The 23,040-nt window shown below is 39.3% G+C and overlaps 1 protein-coding gene across 1 annotated transcript in view; it reads left to right on the top strand.

Annotated features, from left to right (window-relative positions):
- The first annotated feature begins 704 nt into the window (after nt 1-704).
- FGF12 (fibroblast growth factor 12) overlaps nt 705-23,040 on the top strand; it is a 544,450-nt gene continuing 522,114 nt past the window's right edge. The window contains exons 1-2 of the mRNA XM_055308562.1: nt 705-786; nt 979-1,120. Coding sequence (XP_055164537.1) covers nt 1,108-1,120 — 13 coding nt within the window. The 5' untranslated portion in view covers nt 705-786; nt 979-1,107. The remainder of the gene's footprint in view (nt 787-978; nt 1,121-23,040) is intronic.

Genomic DNA, 23,040 nt, shown 5'->3' with positions numbered 1-23,040 from the left:
GAAGCTGCAAAGAACACCTCCCAATGTGCTCGGTGGCTTTGTTGGGAGAACTTTAGAAGCGCTGGAGCCTGTTCATGGAACGGTTTTGAGGTGGAGGCCAAAGAGATCTCAGGGGAGAGAGCAAACTGTGAGTCTGAGTGGCAAAGAAGCCGGAGGAGGACATTAACCTTTAGCAGCTCCAGGACGACTCCCACCTCATCCCCCAAACAAAACAAAACAAAACAAAACAGGGAATGCAAAGAGACATAAAAAGTCAGGGGCAGCGGGGAGAGGAAGGGGAAGGATACACCTGGAAAGTTACTGCAGCGACTCGGAAGAGAACCCCAAATCGTGATCACTGACTAGGATTCGTAAACCTCCTCCTCTTCTCTCCCTCCTGCTTCCGAATAAAGCCCTACCCAGCTCAGAGACCCTCCTCGCCTCCCCCGAGGCTTCCTTAGTAGCCCCATCCTGGAAGGTCCTAGGGGACTGATGCACAATCCCAATCCAATCCATTTGCTAGTTTGCAAAGGAAAATCCGGTCCGGCGTTTATTTTTAGCAGCGCTTCCCTGTGACCGAATGCTACAGCTCCTCAGCTGGGGTAACTGAGGACCGTATTGGGGAGAAGAGGCGAGGGGGGCGGGGGAGCAGGAGGCGGCGAGGAGGGGCGGGGGGAGGCCCTGCGCATGCGTGCCAGCGCCCATGCAAATCTGCTGTACATCCAGGGAGCGAAGTGGGATGATCTGTCACTACACCTGCAGCACCACGCTCGGAGGACAGCTCCTGCTCGCAGCTTCCAGACTCAGGTAAAAAAAAAAAAAAAAAAAAAAAAAAAAAAAAAAAAAAAAATTGTGAGCGGGCGCCGTGCATGCATTTCAATACCAGATGCGCGTCGCAACCTAGCCCCTGTAGAGGCAATCTGCTGCTGCTGCTGCTGCTGCTAAGTGTCCTTTGGTGGCTGATTGCAGCTTCAAGGTTTAAGAAATCCCATCTTTCAGGAAGCCTGAGGGGAAGGAAGGAAGTACGGGCGAAATCATCAGATTGGCTTCCCAGATTTGGGGATCTGAAGCGGGCCCACGTCTTCCGGCCAACTTCCATTGAACTTCCAGCACTCGAAAGGGACCGAAATGGAGAGCAAAGGTATGTGGTTGTCCCCATCGGGGGACTTCCCGCTGCATGTGCGTGTGGCCAGGGCAGTCCTCAGCGAGGGGACTGCAGTGCTCGGGGAGCGAGCATCATACTAGGTCGATAGGAGGAGATGCTATGTCCGTTGCAGCACCAGGGGAGTGTGGCAGGAAGGCGACTTCTTTTTAACTCCCACAGCTTGGAAGGCAGTGTTTAATACTCCATCAGTTGCGTAGTGAAGTGTGATGAGTTTTTTTTTTCTTCTTCTTCTTTTTGGTGGGTGGGTGGGGGGAGAGTCTTTAGATGGTGGGGGAGGAGAGATGTGTTGGTAAAGCAGTTTCTTTTCTGGAGAATGGATGGGCTCAAATACAGATATTTCATTTGCTTTAGGCTTGCTGACAGGCATGTTTGTATCCGATATCCAATAATGAATGCATTGCTATAAAAAAATGTTTGGATTTCTCCACCCCCACCCCATAAAGATGGTATTTCTGGGCGTGTATGACCACATCCTACTGCATTTTGAATATATATCAGCAGAGAAATTGGGTCTATTTGAAACAGTGTGCGTTAGAACTGACCTCTAAGGAGAACAGTGTATCAGAGTACTGCTAGGCTCCCAAGCATGATGCATTTACTAGTTCTGGACATGTATATATTAATATTCTCCTCATAAGCAAATCTGCATACTATACACATACGAACTGGTAAATGAGCTGTAGAAATCAACTTGTGATGACATATTTAACACACATAAACAAAATGATTATTACAACTGTTAGGTTGGATATCCTTTGGGTTTAACTCCATCTATGCAGGTTTCTTCCTTCTCCTCCTCCTCCTCCTCCTCCTCCTCCTCCTCCTCCTCCCCCTCTTCCTCCTCCTCCCCCTTCAAACACCCACCAGGTTTCGAGAACCTTGAGTGATGTGGTCAGATATCCAGTAGGAATACTGGATGTATTTAATTCTGGTGAAATCAGAATAAATGATGTCAACTTTTATGAAACTATATTCATTACCCAGAACTCGAGAAGCTATATTTGAAACCAGGTTTTATTTTTAAACCGGGAATGTCAGTCATCGTGGTAATGTGCTCAGGATCAGGGAGTGGTGGTGGGTTACCTATTTCTGAGCTGATCAGTAAAAATGGAGTGTCAGATGATAGCAGGTATGTGGTCAGTAAAGTATTTTAAGTATTTAATTGGAAGACATAAGTATTTGAACCTAGATGAGCATTTACAGTATGAAAAGAACTGAATTAACCTGGATTTGGACTGGTTGGCAATTTTCAAAGTAGACAAATTATCCTTACGATTTGCAGATGGGCATTTCTATGATCGACAATGATGTACATACATGAGAGAATCCACGTCCCTATGCACACGAGGCATAAATTAACTCTATTGTGTAATCCGTTTTTGAATGAGAAGCCAGTTTTAACTCATAGAGGTCTGTAATATTCTAGTTGATTAAGTATTTCTGGCATGTAAGTTAACAACAGAGAGTATCATTTTACTCTAAAGCAGTTTTTTTTTTTGTACTTAGATGACACCTGCTATTTGGCTATTAAACTTGGTTATTTGGCAAGGGTTCTTAGTAACACTTTTGCCTCCAATTTATACACTAATTCTTGGTCCATGATATAAAGAGGATGTGTCTCTTAGCGATAATTTTTTGTTTCCCTTCTTTGCCGGCAAAATATGCTACATGTCGCTCAAAGTTCCAGGTGGTTTATATCTCAGATTGATAACAGTAGCATTGTAGCTATTAAGTACTGCCAGTCTTGGGAATTTGGAGTCAAGAAAGAATCTCAGGACTGTATCTGAGAATAATCAGGCCAGAAGTTCTATGCCAATCCAGAGCGCAGTGATTCGGGCGTGATTCACAGCACCGACCCAAAGGCAATGAAGAATTTTGTCCCAAGCCAATATTGTGGTCACTTTGCAGCGATAGCACAGCATAATCACCTCAGGTAAAAGACACACTGAAAGTCCTTGTGCATTTAGTTCTTAGACTTCCTTTATAAAACTGAATTACCCAGGTAGTGATCATGTTAAGAATGGCTAATTACTTACATATTGGCCTCACTTTCTAAGTTGATGCAATGGCACAGCTAAAAATGGTAGCTAACTTGAAATTTTTATTATAGTAGAAAAAAAAGTATATTAAGAGGAGTGTATCCGTATCTTATTCTAATCGGAGCATCTTTCATACTTTATGCTGTCATGTGCAAACTTCTTCCCCGAGCAGATTTAAATCTAATTCTAGGAAGACATTCTCAAATGTAAGTACAATTTTTTTTTCTACCGGAAACTCCTTTAACATAGATTCAAAGAGTGTTCTTGCATGATTCAGTTGAAGGTTCAAGAGTTCTCTATTTCAGAAAAGAATCTGATGGCCCAGTTAACCTGGAATCTTGTGGCCAGCATTTGACAACCTTCACATTACCTCCAGCATTTGAAAACCTTTCTTAGAACACTTGACCAGAGTCTCTAGCAGAATGTCAGTTATTTACAAATAAGGTTTTTTTGTTTTTTTTTCTTTTTTTTCTCCCTTACTTATTGCTTTCTATCACTTCCTATCATCTAGGGTAAGGAGGAGAGGAAAATAAATCAATTGACCTAGCAATCAATCATGATCTAATTTCAGTGATTTCGATGCACCATGATAATTAATATCACCTCTGAGATAGGATTGCTGTGCAGTCTGACTAGCTTTGACAGAATTTGTGCCTAACATTGGTTCACAAACTTTGCTGTACATTAGATTCATCTGGCAGGCTTTTTAAACATCCTCATGCCTGGCTAAAACCCATGGCAGTGACATCAGAATGTTGAGGTGTGAGAGAGGCACAGGAATTTTTTTTTTTTTTTTTGAGGATACCAGGTGCAGCAATGTTTGGGAATCATTCACTTAGATTCTTTTTTTTTTATGATAGTCACAGAGAGAGAGAGAGAGAGAGAGAGAGAGAGAGAGGCAGAGACACAGGCAGAGGGAGAAGCAGGCTCCATGCACCGGGAGCCCGACGTGGGATTCGATCCCGGGTCTCCAGGATCGCGCCCTGGGCCAAAGGCAGGCGCCAAACCACTGCGCCACCCAGGGATCCCCACTTAGATTCTTGATAACCGAAATGTGATTTGAAGACTAGTTTTTTTAGAACTGCAAAATCTGGATCTTTACTCCAGGCTTATTGAATCTGAGTTTTAACAACATTCCCAGGTAATGTACCTGCACATTACAGTTTGAGAAGCATTGATTTAGAGTTAGGAAAGAGGTTGTTCTTTGTCCTTCCCTCTCTTCTACTTTTTCTCCTTTTCTACCTGCACCGCATCTTCTCTTTGTCTACCTAGGTTCTCAACCTCAGGCTGGCATATTAGAAACACCTGTGGAACATTCAAAGCATAAAGATACTTAGGGCACCCCTCTGGACATTCCGATTTAATTGGTTCTGGAGTGGGACCTGGGTGTAGGTGTTTTTACAAAGCTCCCCAGGTGACAGTAATAGAAAGCCCGACTTAACCCCTAGGCCCTTGCTACTCAAGTTGTGGTCCATCGACAAACAGCATTAACATTTCTGGGAATTTGTTAGGAATGCAGGACTGCAGGCCTACTGTAGACTTACTGAATCAAATATGCATTTCAGGAAAATCTGCTGGTCATTTGCATGCACACTAAAGTTTAAGAAGCACTGGTTTACGTCTTAGAGAACTAACATCTAAGACTGCCACCTCAGTATAGCGGATGTGATATCCTCTAATCAATACAGAAGCTCCTGGATATGTAATCAGGTTAGAGGTCTTTGGTTGCTTTTGGAAAGAACGGAGATGAGATGCAAAAGAAATTGCTTGATTCATCGTTAGATCAGAAAAATGGACTCACTTTTAAATGCCCTCTCTGCTATTTCTCAAGCTATTTATCTTCAACCCCTGATTATCTTTAAACACCTATTCTGTAGATTCAATCTGAGCTTCTGACAATGTCCTGGTATTAACCTAACGTGATGTTAGACTGCTTAAGTCAAGATGCATCTTAGAGTGAATATAGTCTTAGCCTCTTCCCATGGTCATATGTCCCTGTTCTATTCTTTTGAGAGTCGTTTTATGTGCCCCTTGCTTCATAAAATCTTCTCTGACCTCACTCACATCTAATTAGTATTTTGTTGGCATACCGTATATGACCTCAGTACTTTTTTGTCCCCCACATAAAGCATTTCCTATAATCAGCACTGCAATTTTTGTGTTCCTTATTTAAATGAATATTTATTGAGCACCTGGTATGTTCTCAATCTACTTACTTCTGAGACTGAAAGAACGGATAAGATGCAATCTCCAATCTTAAAGATCTCCCTCTCATGTCTCCACTAATAGATTAACCTTCCTCTGGGCATTATCTGAACCTCTAACATTCTGCAGCTACCCAGCTGCCTGCTTCAAATAAAACATTCTTGTTTATCATAGCAGGGGCTCAGGTTACATATGTTGAATTGAATGGCCTTACTTAGTTTACCATGCCACGTTCACACATGCAGGAGATGGTAAATTGGAAAAAGTGAAAGATGCTTGGCTACCAGAAACATCAGTTTGATTCCAGAACATTTGATTCCAGAACATAGAAGGCAGTAACCTGACCTGCTTTCTCTGTAGAGAACTGTACATGTATTCCCAGTGAAGATTCAACTTGGTTCTGGGTTTCACACCAATCATTAGAGTCGAACCAGGGGCATGAACCAATATATAAGGCATAGAACAGTCATTTCTCTGAAACCAGGGTGGTCCACTCTGCAAGAGAGAAAAGAAAGGTATATGTAGTAACTAGTTTAGCAGAGCTGGAAAGTGATTTTAAAAAAAGCTATTTTGTGGTTAAAAAAAGAATTCCAAAACTCTGAGGCCATTGTGGCAGGATAAGTAAAATATAATGCAGTAAAAAACATAATAGAATAGGCATTGGACATTGTTCCTAACCCCACTCTAATATGTAACCTTGGATAAATCATTTTCCCTCTCTGAGTCTCCTGATTCTTAAATATTAAAGGAAGTTCATTTCATGTAATTCAAAATATTTTCTTAGTTGCATTCTTCCAAGCCCATTGTTAAATGCAGGGGATGGGGATAGAAATAGTGCATTGGCTTGCTCTCTGGGAGCTTCCAGTCTAGGAACATATGAACAGGCTCAAGAGCTATTGATTTCCAACATTGTCTTTTCCTCATTCATTTTTCAGAGCTATAGTGGTTACCTAGGAAGCTAGAATATAAAGTCTTCCAGTGATTAATGGCCTTCATAGGGGCACTATACATTCCACAGTAATAGTGCCTACCTTTGGTTCCCCCTTTGGTTTATTGAAACAAAATTGTTGTGTGGGGAAAACATCTGAAATCAGGCTAGGTATCTATTCTAAAAGCAGTTCCGACTGACCAGATACCTTGCTAGTAACCTATTGTCTGACTTAGGTGCTTATCATGAGGCTTGTTAGCATTAGGAATGCATCTGGAGGTGGCCTGGAGTATCATCCCCTTATCTCTGTCTTGTTATGCCTTTAAGCTTCTGAAGTACTGACCCTATTAGGTATGGTGTTTTGTACCCACTAAGTGACCAATCATGGTATATTGGATTTTCTGACTTTTCACATATTAACAGCCATAAATAACATTCATGAGACACTCTGTATTCTTTGAAAGGGCTTTTAATATATATCATCTCCCTTCAAACCTGTTAGGCATTTTAACTTCATTTTAGAGATAATAAACCAAAGACTCAGAAAGACTAAGTGACTTAGGCAACTCATCTCATCTTTGTTCTTCGGTTAAGTAAGAATTATTGTACTCACCCCAAACCCCAAATAATACTATTATGATTATGAAATTAAACTCATACAAATAAAGCATGTAGAGTTCTTTAGAATCATAGTCTTTTGGTATTACTAGCTGTGTTTGTCTTTTCACGAGAATGTGAAGTCCTGGAGAGGAGAAACTGGTCCTTCGCCACCTTTGTAGTTTTAGAGGCAAGTATACCACATAGATGCTCAATATGTCATCTGTCTTGACTTCTCAAAGGCTTTAATTTACTAAAAGGGATTTGTTTTGTGTATATTCTGTATTTATGTAGTAACTTCTCAAACACCTGAATTTGTGTCTGTTTTGCTAGGAATTACTTGTGAGGCAATTATATAACATCTTGTGGGCTTGGGAATAGAGATGCATTAGGTCAAGTATTACACCTTGAATGGGTATAAAACATTGACTACATGAAATCTGATGACTAATAGCATTCTCCATCAGAAGTACACATCAGAATCCCTGGGTGTGCATGGGACACGGGACTAAGATATTTAAGAAGCACCTCACATAATTAGGGTATGCACTCTCAATTATGAATCAATAGATAAACCACAAGGGACTAATGTCGAACTATAACATGTACCCGAGTCCTTTGTCAGGAACACTACAGGACTCCTACCTCCCGGATCTTGACTGTTATTATCTTTAGTGTTAAGAGAGTGACATGTAGACAAGAGACCTAATTCTTATACTATAGGCTTGGGATAGCAAATAGGTCAATAGATGGTGAATGTCTGAGGCTAAGAAGACACATCATTTTCCCCCAACATCTTCATCATCTCCGTATTAGCATCTTTGTATTGACAACATGGTAGATTTTTTTTTCCAAGATCTATGCCTATAGTTCTAATTTTAGTTTGCTTTTCTCTCCAGTTACTTTTTGAGACAATCTCTGTCTTCTTGTATTTGGGAATCTGGGGACTCCCACCCTCCGGTGGTATTTTGTTGCTGTGATGAAACCGATGGCACCTTGGAAGAAGTCCCAAAAGACACCTGTTGCTCCTCCACGGACCCTTTCTTTATCTTTTTCTTTTTTCATTTTAGAAAAAGCATATGCTGGCTTTTTAGCTGAAACAAACCCCATCACCAGTGAATCAGAGGATGTAGATAAGTGAAAGTGGGCTTTATTTTTTTAAGCTTTTTTACTCTTTATTTTTTTACTTTTTTACTTTTTTTTTTTGTTTTTGGTTTGTTTAAATTCAATTTGCCAACATATAGTATTTAAACTCTGCGAAGAAAGGAAATGAAGCTGCTGTTCTGTGGTTAGGTTTTTTTGTTTCTCTTTTGCTTCCAGACTGCTATTAGCCTGAGAAGCAGTGGCAAAGGGATTACTCTGTAGAAAAACAACAACAACAACAACAACAAAACACCCAGAAGCTTTCAGAGGCCATTCAGAAGATAACTAAACCCAGCAAAAATTCCCTTAACCAGAAGTCAGGAGGATGCAGCAATGCCAATCTGCCAATAATGTGTCCATCTCTCCTTACCCCATTCATTCCTACAGTTATCACCCATGTGAAACAATTGGGTTTTTCTTCAATCCTCAAATACTGATAATGTTCAAATCAGTCGAACAAAGCTTACACATTAATTGGGACATTCCTTTTCAACTTTTTGGAAAACAAAAACCTAGATATGTTTCTGACTTCCAAAAAAATATGACATAATTATTCTAATTGTTAAAATCTGCTATGTTTAAAATTAGATTATTTATACAGTTTTCTCCTAAGGCACTTCTTTCATTTCAAAATATTTTTTAACATTTTTAGTACTCTTTAAAATTGAATTTGATTTACTTCTTTTTCTCTTTTGGGATTTAATGGAGAAATATTTGCTATGTGTCAAAAGAAAGGTTGCCATGTAAATCACACTTTGTTTGCAAGTCTACAAATGATTTAAAATGAGGTGTCATGGGTCCTTTTTACCTGTGGACTTGGCATCAACATCAATGTAAAAAGCCAAGTGATAATGCAAATAGAGCAAACCCCTCAATAATACTGAGGGAAAGGAAACAGCCAAAGCAATTTTAAAACAAGATGATTGTTTGATTTATTTAATAAGCAGTATCTATTGATTTCTGAGTCAGTGTTTGGATTCTCTAAGGCTGAATTTTTCAAATGGAGGTATGCACGCTGGTGGGTACGAGATGGCAAACTGGTGTGATTCATTGAGGCACAGAAAACATCCTGCGTGTTCTGATGAAATAAAACTAAAACCAGAAAACAGACTCTTAACTATGGAGAACAAATGAGGGGTGCAGGAGGGGAGGGATGGAGGGATGGTCTAAATGGGTGATGGGGATTAAGGCATGCACTTGTGATGCACACTGGGTGTTGCATGTAAATGATGAATCACTAAATTCTACTCCTGAAACTAACATTGTATGTTAACTAAATGGAATTTAAATACAAACTTGAAATGGAAAAAAATAAAGTACTTTGATTAAAACAACAACAGCAACACTAATATTGGACTACATGCTTGCAAATCTGGATTCAGGTTCAAGTCCCTGTATTCAGGGGAGGAACCTGGGGAACAGTCTCTTCCTTCTCCTCTCTGGAGCTCAGTGTCTTAAGCCGTTTTTTAAAAACAAAAAACAAAAACCCAACTCTATTTGCCTACTGATTTCTACTTTCTTATTACAAAGAAACTGCTTTTTCAGCTAGTATGTATTCTTCTTTTACTTCATCCTTTGTAGACTTGACGTCTATGGAAAACAAAATATGGTGGTCATAACTACCACATTAATTTGTAAAGACCCACTGTTGGTTTGAGCTAGCTTTTTAATCCTGTGAGTTGTGTGACTGACATTGCCAGACCTATAAGCGAGTTGAGCAAGTAACTTGGTTCCAAGTGAGAAAGAACTAAGATGAGGAGGAGACTTGCTCCTTGGCTGGCAATTGTAGGTTGCATGATTGTGACCACATATAGGTCAGGTATGTCTGATCTGAGCAGGGAGCTTCCGGGGCCTTGTGGCAAAGACCCTGGCTGGGGAGTCTGAAGATTTGGATTTGAGTCCTGATTCCCATCCCAACTCATAATGAAACCGAGCTGGTTACTTCCTTTCTCTGTTCTTGTTTCTTCATCTGTGAAACAAGGGTGGATTAGAAGCAAGATTCATTTCATCTCTGGGATTGTCAGAACCAGCATTTTGAGAGGTATTTATGTAGGGACGACAGTGGATAAATTCTGTTGAAGGGTTTATGGTTGATGCCTTGGTCTGTCCTATTTCTTTGGCTGAGTGACATTTTTGCTCAGCAGATTGTACGTTATGGTTCTATAACTTTTTTTTTTACCTTACATGTCTCTTCTTTACAATTAAGATTAATTTCTTTACATATCAGTCATATGTGAAGTTGATTTGGTAGATATGGTTTTCTCCTTTCTCCCAACCTAACCGGCAACTCACCCCTAAAAAAAGGAAAGACAAACAGAATAATGCAAGAAATCCAAATGCTGAGTGTTTTAGTGACATAATAGATCTGATTTTCTTTTAGCTCTCAATCAGCAGTGATATATTATTCAAAAATAATTGCACTCAGTCCTTCAGCCTTCAAACAATTTAAAAACCGATAACCATCTCTTCTGATATTTGATTGGCTACTGATCATTTTAGATAGAAGATACATTTCCTTTCAGATGCAAGCTATCCAAAGTCTAAGAGTTTCATGGTTAGTAAGCTGAATTTCTGATTGCACAAAGAATGAACTACAGTAATGGGGTGGAATATTTGACAGGCATTACCATGTTTATGAACATGAGCTATAATTAGAAATACAGAGATGTGGTTATATGTACTGGTTACATTAAAGTTTCTGTGTCCATGGACAAAGAATAGATAGTAATATGCAAAAAACGGCAATATTTGAGTAATGATAATTGGATTTTGAATGGATTTATTCTCCATTTTCAAACGTTTCACCAATATTTAAGTTTTTTTTTTTTAAATAAGACATAGGTACACTAGGTGTTGGGCTTAGTGATAAGCTTTTAAACAGATCTACTGAAACTGAACTCAAACAAATCTCTCTATGCTTCATAGTTTTATGCTTTATTCATGTGAAACATTGAAAGGATGTTTGAAGAGATGTGCCTGGGTAGCTCAGTCAGTTAAGGGTCCAACTCTTGGTTTCAGCTAGGGTCATGATCTCAGGGTCCTGAGATTGAGCACCAGGTTGGTTGCCACGCTGTGGAGCCTGCTTGGGATTCTCTCTCTGTGTCTTCCTCACCTGTGCGCACGCATGCACACACTCTTTCTTTCTCTCTCTCTCCCCAAAAATTAAAAAAAAAGAAAAAGAAAAAGAAAAACAAGTGAAGAGATTATTGTCTGAAATAATGCTTATGTAGCTTTTGCTTTGTACCAAGCACTGTGTTTTACATATATTGACTCATTTAATACTAATAACAATCCAGTGAATCAGACACTATTGTTATTCCTATTTTAGGGAGTGAAAAACCAGCCATAGAGACTTTAAGTAACTTGTCCAGATCACCTAGCTAAGAAGTGGCAGACTGGCTTCTTAGTCTGTGAGTTTGACTCTTACATCTAAGGCTTATTTTGCTCTAGTCTGGTAAGTCAGTTAACCTCCTTTTATTACTGAAAAACAAGCCCAACTGTGCCCACACATGCTACATGTGTACATTTCATTAACCTTTAGGATGCCTGACCTCTGTAAGACTCAGTCTCACCCAAGCCCTGTGCCAATGAGAGCCAATTTGTGGAATCACTAGGAATTCCTGCCTGCTGTCAAGTGGGTATGAGATGAGAAAGAGCTCTGCTCTTTTGATTTCCAAACCCAAGGGCTTAAGGAAGCAATGGGGTTACACCTTCCTTTTTTTTTTGGTTCCCCACCTCACCTCAAATAGTTGTCCTGCTTATTTGGGAAGCTCAGTGCAATGGTAGAAAGAATATAAGCCATACAGTTAGCAGCTTGTTAATCCTTCTGACTTGGTCAAAATCTATCTCTGTGTCTTTGCCTCTTCATTTGAACCATGGCTCTTTTAAATGAATGGGACAAGGAAAGAAAATATATATAAAGAATCAAGCATAAAATCAGTACTCAATCATAACAGCTGTTGATGTTGTGGTTATTATTTGAACTTTAGGCTTACTACTTCCTCTGTTCCGGATGGGGCTGAATTCTTGTCTCAAACTCCCCATAATTATGTTAGCCTTGTTCAGGGAACTAGATGCAGCTCTGGTGTCCTTCACACCCTATGAACATTCCTGATGATACATGACAGGATTCCTACTTGATGCTGGAAGCTGCCACATTTCTTACTCACAGTGCCATATTCTTTCCTTTCCGGATCATTCTCCTCCTCCTTTGTCTTGAGCTGTGATGGGTCTAGAATTGGTTCCACTCCTCCCCACTCTTCTTTAGATTGCTGACTTTGCTGCCCTTAGTAGTTTTATCCTTTTGCCTAATTCTGGCTCACTCATTTTTTTTCAGTTGGAGCCACCAGAATGGTAGTGTATGGTTCAAAATGGTGTTTTTTAGACATACTGTTTATATCACACTATAAAAATTAAAGAGTAGTGACAGTGACTGGTTAACCCACTGTTTTTTTTTTAATCAGAATTTTACAAATTTGTTTCCATCATCTGGCTTAAAATGAAGTCCAGTTTCTTCAGGCTGCATAGACAACAATCTAGTCTAAGGTTCTCTTGTACCTTGTTATTGAATATAGAAATAAATGTGGATTTTGCTAATTATTGAGGAATGTCAGAATAAGGGATTATGGGTAACATTCTTATGAGGAAAACCTATAGCTTAAAAGAGTAAGCAAGATTAGTCTTAGAAAATCACCCCAGTACAACCGTGCTGGTTAGTTAGTTCATACAAAGTTGTTGTTAATAATGTAAATAAATAATACATGTATACAAATAACAGGCATTTGGATGTATTCATTTATCCATCTGTCTGTGCCATGTACATTGCTTGCCATTGGGATTAAAAATGAAAAAAAGACAGTTTCTGACCTCATGGAGACCTCATAGAGAAAGTTTTGATGGTAGTCACAAATGGGAATCTGGGAAGAGTTGACAGCAGGCAATGCATGTGAACATTTAGATTAAATTTTAAGTTTACTTTCAATGTCATATCTTCTGTGTGGATTGTTCTGGCTATGTGTTAATAGGCTAGGAACCAATGACTATGACAGGGTTTATTCCTTTTGCTCTGACACCAGATATAGAAATATAATCTCTCCCAACAGAGAAGGGACTTGGCATTGGAGCTTGCTCTTGCAAAGAGATGGAATTGAAACATTGGAAAAGTATTCCAGGCTGATGGATTAGTATAAGCAGAGGTATAGATTCCTTGGTAGACATGTTGCAATGAGGAAAACATGAAGTGGTTGGCTAATCCATTCATCTAGCAAATATTTGTTATGCTGGATACTGTTCCGGGTGCTGAATATAGTAGTGACAAGACAAAGTCCCGCTTTCATGAAGCAGGTAGGTTTGGGGATAGGAAATGGTGAATGATGAATCATGAAAGATTGGGGGGAAAATTGTGGAGGCCTGTTACAAATTACATAATGTAGGTGATGATGATAACTTACATTTCAGAGACATTAATTAATATAATTATCTTTAAAAATTAGATTCCCAGGGCTTTTAGTATATAATTCTACTTGCAAAACTTCAATTAATTATTCCCTAGCTTTTCAAGAAAACATTCACTTTGCAAAGCAAGGCATACCTATAAGCCTAATGCCATGGCCAGAGGAAACGCTGTCATCTAGTATTTCACTCTTACTTTTGCCAATCTCTGATGCTGAGACACTTCCCTTGCTTAATGGAGCAGTGAGTTTCACTTCTGTTCACTTTTGGTTCACAAGCCCCTGAAATTTTTTATTGAAAATTACAGATTGACATTTAGGAGAAAGGTCCAGAGAATCTTTTTGAAATCTGTCAGGTTCAAAAATTGCTCCCTGAAGGTCTATAAATTATTATCAAGTCTCAGAATTGTAATGACAGGACAAAAACTACGCAAGTACTAATATATATGTATTTTGCAACTATGTTATATGAAACTGTTCAAACTGTCCTACCCTTAAGCATATGAAGAGCGGTGTGGAAAATATTTTTAAAAATATTTTATTTAGCTACTTGAGAGAGAAAGTGCACAGAGGGAGAGGGAGAAGCAGACTCCCTGCTGAGTGGGGAGCCCGATGTGGGGCTTGATCCCAGGACTCTGAGATTATGACCTGAGCCAGGCAGACACTTAACCGACTGTGTCACCCAGGTGCCCAGTGAGAAATATGTTTGACTTCAACCTTACCATCACTCTTTCTTTTATTTTTTTTACATTTTAAAAATTTAAATTCAATTTGCCAACATATAGTGTAACACCCAGTGCTCATCTCTTCAAGTGCCCTCCTCAGTGCCCATCAACCAGTTACCCCAACCTCCCATCCACCTCCCCTTCTGCAACCCTTTGTTTGTTTCCCAGAGTTAGGAGTCTCTCAAAATTTGTCTCCCTCTCTAATTTTTCCCACTCAGTTACCCTCCTTCCCTTATAGTCCCTTTCACTATTCCTTATATTTCATGCATGAGTGAAACCATATGATGACTGTCCTTCTCCAATTGACTTATTTCACTCAGCATAATACCTTCCAGTTCCATCCATGTTGAAGCAAATGGTGGGTATTCGTCTTTTCTGATGGCTGCGTAACATTCCATTGTATACATAGACTACAGCTTCTTTATCCATGCATCTGTTGAAGGAAATCGTGGCTCCTTCCACAGTTTCAATCGTGTATTTTTATTTTCTGGCTATCTTTTTTTTTTTAAAGATTTTATTTATTCATTCATGAGAGAGAGAGAGAGAGAGAGACAGAGACAGAGGCAGAGGGAGAAGCAGGCCCCAAGCAGGGAGTCTCCAGGATCTTGGGTCTCCAGGATCATGCCCTAGACCGAAGGTCGCGCTAAACTGCTAAGCCATCCAGGCTGCCCATCTGGCTATCTTTCTTTAGAGAATACAGGGAAATTAAAAAGACCAATTTCTGAACCCAATTCTAGTCTTGGTTTTTGTTGTATACTTTCTAGCTGAAGATATTGGGAAGGGTTTCTAATCTCTTTACTGTAGATTTTATCATCTATATAATGGAGATAGTAATAGTATCTATTGAAGGAGTCATTTTGAGGATTAAATGAGATAATATATTAAAGTATTTGCTACACTGCCTGGCATATAGTAAACACTCAACCAGATGTAGCTATCATTAAATATCTCAAGACTGCCTCATTATAGCCTCTGGTGCAAAATCATAGCCATGGCTTTTGCTGAATCTGATGGATTCAGGTTTGCTTAATTATTTAAATGAATTGCAAACATAATATTCCAGTCTGAACCTCTAGTTTTGACTCAACATAGAGCTGTAACCCCTCAAATATATTGCTTTAGGATCAAAGCCTTAAAACTTCCAGGAAGACACTTCCTGTCAAACTGGACAGCGATAATCAATGGTTGAAATCTAGAATACCGCCTTGTATAGAGAAAGTCTCATCCTGGCTGGTGAAAGATTAATGAACAAGATTTTGAAAATGAAGTTAACCAGATGATTTTCATCTAATAGCCATAAGGAGCAGTTAGACAGAAGGCAAGGACAGCCTTGTCTTTTCTATGAGCAACCTCTTTTGATCTTGACTGGCCATTGAATCATGTCTTGGTAGGATGTGAAGGCTCAGGAGCACGCTGCAGCTTCCTATGCTACTCATTCCTTCAAAAACATTTCTAGAGCAAGAGTTATAAAGACAATCCCTCAAAATAAAATTTGAGGTGATTCCTTCCCTTTTTTGTTATTTTTGTCATAATTATAGAGAGCATATTATCCAAGATAGTTCCTCGTCTCCTTCCTCTCCAGAAACGATCTCTTTCAAGTCTTTTTGATATTTATCTTCATACTTAAATACTATTCTATTCTTGCTGCTTCTGAATTTCTCAGTTCTGTTGTTGATGTCCCACCTTGGAAACGAACTTTCTATCTCTTCTCATAAGCACATTCTCACCACCACCGGCATCCTTTATCCTGCCATCTTCCCAGGGCTATTATATCATTCCTTTGGTTAGATCAGTATTTAGTAGTTACATTATTATGACCTTGTAAATACCTTTATGACTAAGCCAAGTTAACTTATGATTACTTTTCTTTTCCTCTTCAGATTTTGTGTGTGTGTGTGTGTTTTGTGATTGATAGCTGTCTTGGGTTTTTTGGTTTGCTCAGCTCTCTACATAGTTTTCACTATTTAACTACAAATCTCTGCCAGTGTTCCAAATCTCAAAACATTCAGTCATACAGATAGTCTATCAAGGTCATCCTCTTGAAATAATCTCTCTCTGAACTTTCCAACTTGGTTCTACATGTGCTCTTTTCCTTTGATTCCCTGTGCATGAATTTGATTCTGGAACCTTCCTTTCCATCACCTTGGAAAATTTCTTCAGATCTCTTTGCCTAGCTCTTTTGTTCCTCTGTATCCTCTGTATTCTTTACTCTCTTATTTTGATGGAATAGATTTTCAGGAGCTTCCTGAAAAAGAGGATACATAGCAGTTAAACTTCCTGGGCCTTTGCAATATCTGAAAATACTTTCATTCTTTCCTCTTATTTGAATAATAATTTGGCTAGGTGTAGAGCTGTAGGTTGAAAATAATTTTCCTTCAGAATTTAAATGGCACCAGTATAATGTCTTTTCCCTCATTCAGTTTTGTTGTTCTGCTCCGATGCTATCTTGGTTATTTTTTGAACATGGCTGATTTTTTCTCTTTGAAGACTTGTAGGATCTATTGTTTTTGCTGAAGTTCTCAAAATGCATAAAGATTTGCTGTGTTGTGGTTTAATATTTATCCATTATGCTGGGAACTTAATAGGCTTCTACCCTATGGAAACTCATATTCTTTACATCTAGAAAGTTTTCCTGAATTTATTTCCTTACTGATTTCCTATTCTGTTTCTCTTCCTCCTCTTTCTGCTCCTTCTCCTCCTTCTTTTTTATTATTGTTTGGTTCCAGTTTTCTGGAATTCTTGTTACTTAGATATTGATATCCTGAATTTATTTTTGTTTTTATTTGTCATATGTTTTATCTTTTATTTTTCATCTCTTCTGCATTTTCCCTATTTTCTTTCTAGGTGATAGACTCACCTTTATCTTTTAATCTTTCTATTAAGTTTTGTTTTAAATTTCTGATATCAGACTTTTAGTTCCAAGATCCTTACTTGTTGGTTTTATTTGAATTCTGATTTTATATTATGCTGTCTCATTTCACTGAGGCAATATTTTCTAATACCTTGTTGAAGATAGTGATGTATTTTTTAGAAGTTTTCATCTCCTTCTGTAGCCTTTGTTTCAAGTTAGTTAAAAAAAAACTGCTTGCTTTAATTTTTCTCTTTTGTGTTAGAGATTTTTTACAATTTTTTTTAATTTTTATTTATTTATGATAGTCACACACAGAGAGAGAGGCAGAGACACAGGCAGAGGGAGAAGCAGGCTCCATGCACCGGAAGCCCGATGTGGGATTCGATCCCGGGTCTCCAGGATCGCGCCCTGGGCCAAAGGCAGGCGCCAAACTGCTGCGCCACCCAGGGATCCCTACAATTTTTTTTATACTTGGTTGCCTCTTTATATTTAAGAGTCAGCCAAAAAAGTGACTAGAAGCTCTGTGCACATGGATGCGCTTATTGAAATAATCTCAGTTGTAGGGTAATCACAGTGGGCTTTTTACTGTGGAATTCCTGATATCACTATCTTTAGGTCTTGCCTCTTAATATCTACAAATTCCTCAAGGAAGATTTTTTCTCCTGCTTGGAGAATAAAGACATGGCTACCAGGATTATGTGGGTCTCAGTAATCAGTGCATACACATTCACTTAATCTCCAAGTTTATAATGTGGTTCTTATTCTATCCATTGCATGGGGGAACTTCTGTCCTATTTTCTACAAAGAATAAATCTCCAGGGCAGCCCGGGTGGCTCAGCGGTTTAGCGCTGCCTTCAGCCCAGGGCCTGATCCTGGAGACCCGGGATCGAGTCCCTTGTCGGGCTCCCTGCATGGAGCCTGCTTCTCCCTCTGCCTGTGTCCCTGCCTCTCTCTATGTCTCTCGTGCATAAATAAATAAAATCTTAAAAAAAAAAAAGAATAAATCTCCAGTCTTCTACTGTGATTGGGGAGGGCAAGTGTCTGGATGCTCAATGTTTAGCAGAGGGTGTGAGGTTATACTTCCTTCTTAAAAACAAACTTTCCACCAATTCTGCATACTTTATCCCATCCCCCTTCACCGTACTTCTTGACAAACCTGGTCCTACCACCGTCTACAATTTTGAAGATTCTGCAGTCTGAGTTAGGTTGCTTACTGTCTTTCCCCACTGCTGACTTAGAATTCAGCTTTCTCAGGCCTGCTAAATCCCAATTTTCATTAGCTGGTTTCCTATTTCTAAAATTTGGTGGTCGTTATCTTGTTTCACCTTTGCTCCATCTTTGTAGATCTCTCTCTCTCTCTCTCTCTCTCTCTCTCTCTCTCTCACACACACACACACACACACACACACCTTTATTGTATTTTTGATGATGTTTCAGGTAGGAATGCAAATAAATGCTTGCGTTCACTTTCCCCATGTTTAGCTAGAAGTCTCTTTTAAAAGAATCTGTTGCAGAATGATGATCTCAGCTCAGAGGTCCTAGAGATAGCATTTTAGCAGTGTCCTGGCTGGCTTCTCCTTTTTATCCAACATACTTAGATTGTCAGACATCAGGGTCATGAAAGTAGTCTTGTGAGTGAACAACACATAAATACCTTAAAAGAGTTACAAGGTTAAGAGAGCTACCAAGATCATGCCTAGAAAAAAATTTTTAAGTGACATACTAATTCATTTATTCTTCCACTACCTAGGCATATATTCGATGCTTGCCCTGTCAAGCATTGCTGGGCATTAGCAAAACTTGAATAAGAGACAGTTTGTGACCTTGTGAACCTTCCACACTAGGATAGGAGACAGTCACCACTGCTCAAGATGCAATATGGTAAATGCCATAATGGAGTTATTAACAAGTGCTAGAGGCTCTAAGGGGTGAGGATGAGTAAGTCTGCCTTCAAATTCATGATTGGAAATGTGTCTCAGCTCTCATAGTTCAAGGAATAATTTCCCAGAAAATCCTTTCACTAATTCGTAACTGGCAAAGTTACTAACTTTCCAGAACTGTAAAAGACTCTTTAGGGTCAGAAATGACTTTGAAATTCATTTTTAGCTTCTTCATTTTACATGTAAAAACTGAGGCTCAGAGAAAAGGTGGCTCAATCAATCAGGACTGAAACTCTGGTTTCTTGATTACCATACTAATTGTCTATTCAGTAATTTGTATTGATTCCCCACCCTAAAGCCTAGTTATCAATAAATATGATTAAAATTTTTATTTTTTATTTTATTTTTTAAAGATTTTATGTATGTGAAACACAGAAAGAGAACACAAGGAGGGGGAGTGGGAGAGGGAGAAGCAGACTCTTCACTGAGCAGGGAGCCCCACATGGACCTCTATCCCAGGACCCTGGGATCATGACCTGAGCCTGAGGTGGACGCCTAACCAACTTAGTCACCCAGGCCCCCCTTAATAAAATTTTTAATTGGTGGTTCTGAATCTCAGAGATCTGGAAGTACCAGTTTTGAAAACCTCTGAGGATTTTTTAAACACACTATTGCAAGTAAAGGAGCTCTGCTTTGGGCATAGGTGCAGGACTCCAAACTCTTTCATATAATATTAGAAAGACTGGGGCACCTGGGTGGCTTATTCAGTTAAGCATCTAACTTTGGCTCAGGTGATGATCCCACCCAGAGTCGAGCCCCCTGTCAGCCCTGCACTTTCCCATCTAGTGCTCCAAGCCCCGTGGGGAGTCTGCATGTTCCTCCTCTCCTTTTGCCCCTCTCCCTACTCAAGCACAATGTTCTCTCTCTCTCAAATAAGTAAATAAAAATCTTTGAAAAAAAAAAGTAACATTAGAAAGACAGAAGGCTTGGAGTTGTCACTATTTCTTTTGAAAGCAAAGCAGGGCCATGGTTCTTAAACTGGAAGAACAGGGCTCTATTTATTTGCACCGGCTAATATTGATTGAATTTAAAATCACCCAGCAAATTCAGGGGATGACTTCCCAAACGAAGCTCTGGTTATGCTATTTTGCAATATGTTTTTGAGATTTTTCTGTGTTTGTATTGTCTTGAAAGCCCACAACAGATGTATAAACATAGAATTTAAACATTTTGGAGAGGCGGAGAACGTTGTCTTCAGTGAACACTTAAGGATGTAATTTACGGTTTGGTGATTTAGTTAACTATTAGCGCAAGGTATATGTAGGGAAGCTAGGACTGATAAAATACATTGTTCAATACTCATTCTTTATCAGTAATATAATACTACCAATAATTACATTATTCGTTAAAAACAAAACACAACATGAAAGAGATCTTATAATATCTTCCCGAAGGACACTAACTTTTTATATCCACAAATAATTAGGCTGTAATTTTCTCAATGAAGTTTTCCTCGGTCCTTCTCTGCTGAGAAAGATCTTTCCTTCTTCTGTCCCCTCTGAATGTTCCTGCAGAGTTGATTTCTTTCCACACTGTAGATTCTTTGGGCACATGTCAGAGTTAGGCTTCTAGGCTATAAGCATCACGAAGGCAAAGACTATGTCTTTCTTCTTTTTAATCCCAGTGACCTGGCACATATTAAGCACATAGTAGGAAGTTAACTGGATAAATAAAAACATAAAGCCCTTGATATGTAATATTTAATCACTTGATTTTCCTAACATTTTCCATTATATCCTGGGTGTAAAGCAGCAAAAAACTCAGGGCTGACACACATGTAGCACACAGCCTCCACTTGCCCTTCTTTCTTTTTTGAACATCCCTTAGATTTCATCCTGCTCAGATCTAGCCTTTAAGTAATGGACCATAGTCACTGTGCCTTAACTTCCTATTTCCCATGGAGGAGAACTATTCATCTTTACCCTTTCAAAATAAAGATTTCCTCCTCCCCCTTGTTAGAAGCATTTTCTCTGCTGGTTTTAAAACAAGAAACAAAAGAGTGTCTTCTCTGTTGTCCTCATCCTGTACACTGGGGAGGGTCATGATTGTTTCCTATCTGTGCATGTGCCTTCTCACCAGTCCTTGGGGTCACCTTCCTCCTGTTAGAGCCGGGATGTGTTGCTCCCCGTCAGCTCCCATGAAGACTGCTCTGAACACCTCCTTGCATTCTCATTGTTGTCCTTAGTTACAGCCCTGACTTCAGCGACACTGGGAGTATAGATCGTACTTCTCAGGACCTTTGTGGGTGCTGCCAAAGAGACTTCTGTATTGTTTTGAAAAGGTGGCCATGACTATCATGACATGTTCTTCAGAATACCCCAGGATTTCTACTTTTGGGAGGGTGGGGATGGAGGTGTTTTAGTTGCCTCAGATTGAAAGTGGGGACAATTAAAGTCTTCCTTATCTTATTGGCTAAATCGCTTTGCTGGACATGGATTTTGGAGTCTGTCCTGTCCTTTTTCTCAATTTATCTATTGCTTTTGCATGGGTTATTCATCCGGTTAGTGTTAAAGTTATTTCAAAATCAACCTTTTTATTGTAAAGGTTTCACAAAGTTACTGTGCCAGGCCCTTTACAACTGTGGCCTAATAGGGTACAAGTGAGGATCATATTGGAATAATTCCTTTTCTTTGACTGATTGTATCTGTGGAACAGAGATTGCCATGGATTTATGTATGGAGAATTAAATTTGTAGTACAGAAGTGTGCATTCAAATTTAGCTCTGTGACCTTGGACATATCACTTTAACTTTCTGGGCCTTAGTTTGTTGTAAGTGGAAGTAAATGTCCTGTCTCAGGGGTTTTGGAAGGATTCAAGGAGAGACAGTATATGGAAAGTGCTTTGTAAAGTATATAGTACTGTGTAAAAGCAGGTTGTTATTAATAGAGGTCTGACTACTCCCAATTGTTTCTGCTTGGTCAGTTAGTTCTGGATGAATAAATAGGAGAGGACAGGAAGGAAGGAAACAACACTGAGCTAAAATTCGGATGATCTGGAGTCCCTTCTGGTGTTCAGCACTCAGCCACTGACTTGATGTGACCTTGGCAAAGTCACTTTACCTCATGCGCTTCTGTTGCGTCATTGGTAATACGAGGTGGGCTAAAGGAATGATGATCTAGAGACTCTTCCAGCTTAAAAAAGTCAAGAGTGTTTTTGAGTCTTGCTGATAAAAGATTTTTATCTCTCTAAGAGTGTCATTATGTTTATGTTATTAAATCAGAAGCCTTACCAGTTATGAATCCAGCTAATGCACTTTGAATATTTGATTTTAAGGAATTATTTTAAAGAAAATGTCAAAGTCTATTCTCTTCAGCACCAAAAAGGTACTGATGGAATTTCCTATCCACTGAGTATCTCCATTGTGTCTGGGGAGGATTGTGTATATTTAAGGAGAAGGCTGAGTATTGACAACAAATTAAATTCTGTATGAGAAATCAATTATAACCACAACACCTAAAGCATATATTGTTGTGGAATCTGCTCTAATATTGTTAAGTGTTTTTCTTTCCCCTTCATCCAACCAAAAAATTATTGAGTATTTGTTAAAAATCTGCATTGTGCTAAGCACTCTAGATGCACAAGTGAGTCAGGTTGGTTGATCTAATGCAGGGAAGAGCATGTGTTAAAACATTCTGAGGGACGAAACAAGGTTCCAGGAGTACAGGATAAGGAGAGATTCGTTTTGCTGAGGAGATGGAGGGAAGGTAACAAATATAGCATCTTTAAAACATTTTAGAGATTATACATGTTTCCCAGTGTACTATCTTGTTTAAATATTGTATAGACTTTTGCAGGTATAGAACAAGACAACATCTTTTGGAAATCAGTTTGAGATTCCTGGAGACTCTGAAGCCTAAGCAATGCATAGAAATACCTATAATAAGGATCCCTGGGTGGAGTAACGGTTTAGCGCCTGCCTTTGGCCCAGGGTGTGATCTGGAGACCCGGGATCGAATCCCACATGGGGTTCCCGGTGCATGGAGCCTGCTTCTCCCTCTGCCTGTGTCTCTGCCTCTCT

This window comes from Nyctereutes procyonoides, unplaced genomic scaffold (assembly GCF_905146905.1).
Source record: "Nyctereutes procyonoides isolate TBG_1078 unplaced genomic scaffold, NYPRO_anot_genome, whole genome shotgun sequence".
Taxonomy (NCBI): domain Eukaryota; kingdom Metazoa; phylum Chordata; class Mammalia; order Carnivora; family Canidae; genus Nyctereutes; species Nyctereutes procyonoides.
Note: the sequence above shows the minus strand (reverse complement) of the source record. Positions and strands in the feature narration are given on the sequence as shown.